Source organism: Echinops telfairi, unplaced genomic scaffold, assembly GCF_000313985.2.
Source record: "Echinops telfairi isolate 266 unplaced genomic scaffold, ASM31398v2 ScPeMD7_7475;HRSCAF=8513, whole genome shotgun sequence".
Classification (NCBI taxonomy): domain Eukaryota; kingdom Metazoa; phylum Chordata; class Mammalia; order Afrosoricida; family Tenrecidae; genus Echinops; species Echinops telfairi.
The window spans coordinates 15699474-15705107 of NW_022111379.1; the positions used below are offsets into that span (position 1 = coordinate 15699474).

General features: G+C 42.6%; 1 protein-coding gene across 1 annotated transcript in view; it reads left to right on the top strand.

The window, feature by feature from the left end:
- The window catches only part of CAMKMT (calmodulin-lysine N-methyltransferase), a 470081-nt gene that overhangs the window by 403372 nt on the left and 61075 nt on the right, over window positions 1-5634 (top strand). Inside the window, exons 4-6 of the mRNA XM_030884357.2 lie at window positions 1946-2006; window positions 3906-3960; window positions 5043-5106. Of these exons, the coding sequence (XP_030740217.1) occupies window positions 1946-2006; window positions 3906-3960; window positions 5043-5106 (180 nt within the window). The remainder of the gene's footprint in view (window positions 1-1945; window positions 2007-3905; window positions 3961-5042; window positions 5107-5634) is intronic.

Genomic DNA, 5634 nt, shown 5'->3' on the forward strand with positions numbered 1-5634 from the left:
GTTTCCTTTCAGCTTGGCATGAGTTAGGAACTGTTCTGAACATTTTACATGTGCTTTATTAACACAATAATTTTGTGAGTTTGATGCTACTATGATCATGTTTTGCAAGTAGACTAACCTGTCCAAGGTCATGAGAATGACAGAACTGAGACTGGAGACCAATAAGTCTGAGTCAAGGAGCTCTGGCTCACACTGCCTCCCTACCTTTCCTTATGAATCTAATTCTAGACCCTCCATGCTCATTTTCTTTGTTTGTTTGTTTGTTTCTCCCCAAACTGTCATTTCAACAGAAATTCCATGAAGGCTGGGATAATGAGTCCACCTTACTAAGCTTCTCTGCGGCAAATACTCTATGGAGTAAGCTCTTGGCTTCCTCGTCTATCCGACCATTGAATCTTGCGGGTTTAATTTGCCACCTATTTGGTATCCCTTACTCTGCAATGTTTGGATTTTCTACTCCTTGAAGTTGGAAATACATCTGGGGGAGGGGCTGGCAAGCCTTCTAGGTATTTCCGCTTCCTCGCACGTGCTCTCAGCAAAGAGGATGGTGCTAAGGCAGAGAACATCGGGTACGCTCTTTCCAAGAAGTGACTTCTCAATGTCTGGCCGTGGAGGAGGCTTGGTGCCCTGCCTGAGCTCGGGGTCTGACCACTTGAGGACAACATCATTTTTGTAAGTGTGACTTTTATTTGGAGCCGTGGTGGTAGGTACTTGGTGGTAGCACTCGGCTGCTAACTAAAAAGGCGGCAGTTTGATCTACACAAGTCACTCGGAGAGAAAGATCTGACTGTCTGTTTTCTAAAAACTGAAAGCCTTGGGAACCGTCCGGGAGAGTTCAAACTGTCCAATAGGTTCACTGTGATTCTAAATCAACTTGATGACAACAGTTTCGTTGGGGGTAGAGTGGGAGGGGATTACTGAGTTTTTGTTTGGTTTTGGGGTTTTTTGGCATCGATTCTGATTATAAGAGTAATTCATGATCATTGTACAAAGTTTGGAAAATAAAAAAAAAAGGAATAAAAGTACTCATCATCCTATCAGAGTGTCAGCCATATAAACTAGTTTCCAAATAGGTTCATGTTTTCCTTAAGAAATTCACACCTATGTCTGAAGACCATGTAAGACTTCTGATTTACAAGTGACAAATTAGAAAAATGCCCCTTTTGTGGAATTTAGGAGCCCTGGTAGCATAATGGATTTTCATTTTGAGCTGCTAACCACCAGGTCAGAGTTTGAATCCACCCACCAGCCACTCCACAGGAGAAAAGTGAGACTTTCTGTGCCCCTACAGATTCGCAGCTTCGGAAAGCCACACAGGTAGTGCTCCTAGTGTGTCCTGGGCGGTCACGAGGGGTCTGAACCAACTCCATGGCAGTGAGCTGAGATGGAATGTAGTGGGCAGGAGCTTGGTGGAATCTCATGTTGATGAAATTTAAATTTCTTAGTTTTATGCTTCAGTTTGACCTTTATAGTCGAAGAAAAAAATTATCATGCCTCTCAAAAGCAGTAGTATGGGTTCAAACAAAAAGATTCAATGGCTTCCTAGGTTTTAACCTACCCACCCAACCCTGCCAAATGATTTTTCCATCTCATAACTGGTGCTTGCTATTTAGGTGAAGAGAAAGTTTACATCAAATCTGTTAGAAGTATTATTAAAATTTATCTGTAGGTCTTTTTAATTTGGGTGGCTTTAGATAGTTTTCACCATGATTGAAATTTAGTAACATTTATCTAGGGCCATTTACTATTTTTCTGGGGGGAAGGGGTCATCAATCTGACTATGATTAAACAACAGCAACAAGAGAAATGGGTGCAGTGTGAAACATGCCAATGGATGTTAAGTTTATTTCACGTTGAAATCGCTTGGACTAGACATTATTCTTACGCGTCATGTCTTCAAGAAGGATGTCTGTAACCAAGCACTCGATCCTCTCATGTCTTCTAGGCATTTGGCCATCGGAAGAGGTCCTAGCTTACTACGCCCTCAAGCACAAGGAGATGTTCAGGTACAGAACTGCATTTAGAAATATTGGTTAGCCCATCTTAAATGTTGTGTTTGCATATTCAAGAGTCCCATGATTACATTCTTCCAATTAAAGGACACAAAGAAAGAAAAAGAAGTTCACGGTGAAAACATGCTGCTTCTGAACAAGAAATCTGAGTTGCCTTTGGGCCCTAATATTGCACAGCAAGCTTTTTGCTAGATGTCAAATGCTTTTGATTTTTGCTCAAAGCATTTTATTTCACTTTGATTTCGGGGAAACAAAAGTGAAGTTCCAATCAATCCTTACTGATTGTGAAGGTCAAAAAAAACCCCACCAACCCCCAGACAATAAAGATGTTCTTTAAACTTCTTTGAGGACAGTCACCACAGAATATTTGATTTTTTTTAAAAATACTCTACAGCGATTATTCGAAGGTGCCTTCCCACCCTGGGTTTTAGAGATAAGTTTATAGAGTTAACTGTTTGTATTTATAATGTATTACTTACTGGTACAGATTTATCCTATGGAAATAACTGTTATAGATCAAATTCTATGGAATTTAGGAAGAAGAAAATATCAACGCCCAAAACAAGAACAAATAACCACCGTCTTTTAATTGAAAATGCAAAAGATGTTGGGTAGACCCAGTAAATATAGGGTTTTTATTTTCATTCCCATTTTTTAAAACTCCTATTGTACATCCTAAATATCTCATTCTGATTCCAGACAAGTCAGTAAGGATCGTGGTGTGTGTTTTAACAATATGTATTTACCAGGTTGGGTCAATATTATGCATTTCTTTGAAGTCCTAGTGGTCCATAGTTACTATGTAATCTATAATTGCTTTAAATAACTAAATGCTCATTAAGTGTATTTTAAAATGTGAATGTCCCTCCTTAGCTTTCTTTCTCCCCACCCCAACTCTTCCCCCCGCCCCCTGCTCATTTAGTCTGGCTTTTTTCCTCCTTCTAAGAGAATACATTTCCCAAACTGGGAATAAAAAACAACCATCAGACTCCAAGCATGTAAAATAAGAACCGAGCACTTTGGGATTTAGGCTGCCCCAGAAACCTGGCATTTGCTCATCTCACTGTGCTTCAAGCCAGACTGGCGCTGCAGTTGGAGAGGGGTGGCCCTGGGCGAGAACGCCCCACGTTGAGGGTTGCTGTTGGCGCCCAGAGGGGGAAGGTAAGTGCAGAGCCCGCCAGGGCCTGTCAGCTCCAACGCGCGGAGGGGTGAAGTCAGAGGCCCGGCTTTCCTTCAGCCGGGTTGGCTGGCTCACCCATATTATGCTCCAGCATTGTTTACCCGCTGCTGTGTTGTGCTGGGGTCAATTGTGATTTAAGTGTTAATTGCTAAATGCTCTCTGTGGCTAATTGTTCTTTATGGGGGCGGTTGGGCTTTCCAAAAGTGCGGAAGTTTTGTTTTCGAATTAAAAAATAAATAAGTCGGGATGGTGTTTATTTGTGTGTGTTGTGTGTATGTGACTATAAGATAGGTATGTACACACTCCTATATATTCATTTACTTGTCTAACTGGTTTTGAAGTCATGAATGTGGATTAACAGTGTTACCCTTTCCTCACAATTCTCTTTCGCTACTTAGCTAGTTTAGTTCTGAAAGACAAGCGCCATTGGCAAGGAGAAAAGGGGACCTTCTCGGATTTTTCAGCTCAGCGGTGGTAATGTGGCAGTGAACACTAATGAGGGAACCCCCACTGGTTTGCCTGCTTTGTGACTTTTCTATTTCATAATTATTTTTAAAACGCAAAACGACATGCGGCAGCTCAGCCATGTCCCCACAACTTCCTGGTAGCGCCGTCCTCACCGCAGATGGCAATTTGTTCTTGTAACATATCTATCCCTCTGACCATTTTCATCTAATTTGTATGGGTTCTATCATTTCTTTTCTCTCTTGCAGAGACCTTGCTGTGTGTGAGCTAGGGGGTGGCATGACATGCTTGGCTGGGCTCATGGTAGGTCTTTTCTCAATTCCAATCCCATTCAGAGGGAGGAACAAAAGGGAGAATGTTCCAGGGCCTCCAACTGCTGGGTCAGAGAACCGCCCAACAGCGTCAGCTGCGGGCAAGCCGCCGGGTCTTGAGAGACCTTCTAGATTGACTGACTTTGGGATCATATTGATTTTATGGTTGCCTCGATGAGCAGAAACATTTTACCTCAGTGCAGTCAATATCGCTTGTTGTGACATTCCGGGCCTCGCACGGTCTTTCTTTGCCATAGCAAAGGCAGTTCTCCCCCCCCCCCCCTTTCAGATTATAGCCCCATTTGCGAAGATACAGGAATAGCCTGGCAAATCACAGTTGGAGCACCATGATATAGCTGCTAATGTTTTGCCTGCATTATTACACCAACAAACATGATCCAGAGCGCTCAGTAATTAGATTCTTTTGAATTAGATTGGCCATTCAGGAGCGTCGTTCCCCATTCTCTGGGTTCTGAGTCATGTATTCAGGAGATATTATGTAGCGGCATAGTGCATTAGACAAGTTTTTATGTCTCTACAAATAAAAGCATATTGTTACACTGATTGGCATTTGACAAACCTGTCGCTCTTATACAATGTGTCGAGGTTACAGCCCAATGTGCGAGCATGTCAAAGCTCACAAAAAAATTACCCTCACAAAGCCATCTGCCTGCAATGCAAAGTTATATGAAGGGCATCAGGCAGTCAGACAGAAGCAAGCTGAAAGGCGGAGTGACAGCCTTGTATGATGGCTCTACTAGATAAACAGAAGCCCACAAATGAAAGCCTCTCAGAATACCATCATCCGCTGTCACAATGCAATTACCGAACAGAATGATAGCAAGATAGAGGCTCCCGCAAATGGAATGATAAAAGTATTGACTGATTTGATTGAATGATTAAAATAATGCAGACATAAAATGAAAAAAGATTGAAGACTGTTACAGAGAAATAGGTGAGGAAGCATGATACTGAAGGGTTGTCACTCCCGTCGTCCCTTCCACACAGACAAGCATATTTGCTCATTGTTTGCTGTGCTCCCTCTCTCTCCCACTCGCTCTCTCTTTTTTTCAGGTTGCTATTTCTGCCGATGTCAAAGAAGTTCTGTTAACTGATGGGAATGAAAAGGCCATCAGAAGTATCCTTATTCAGCTAGAAACCGGGTGTGTTGTGCTCGGTCCTTTTTCCTGGCCGAGTAACAATCGCTATAAAGAAAAGACAGCATGGGGTATTAAAAAGGAGTTCCTTCCCCCCACCATCAGTAATTAAGAAGGAGAAATACACGGAACTGGTGGGTAAAGCGATGTGAGGGTTTGTTTTGTGTTTCCTATGTTCATGGGTAATTCTCAAGGGGTGGGGGGTGGGGGGAAGCCTACGTTTTCCAGGCCCTGCAAGCCACCGGAAATAGTTCCACGCTCATTTGCAAGGCTCCTTTCTCGAGGGTTTCCATCAGGTTGAAATAAATGGTTTAACGTTTATTGTATTGGCAAGTGCTGGCAAAAATGAGCCTCCCGCTTCCGTTTGCATGCTATCTTTTCGGCATGATATGGTCTCTACCAGGTAATATGGTGTCGGCTTTAATTGCGGGGGGCCGCCTACATCCCTCCCTGGAAAGAGCTAATCATGTTTCATCATTTCTTCTTATTTAGGATGATAAATCCTATCT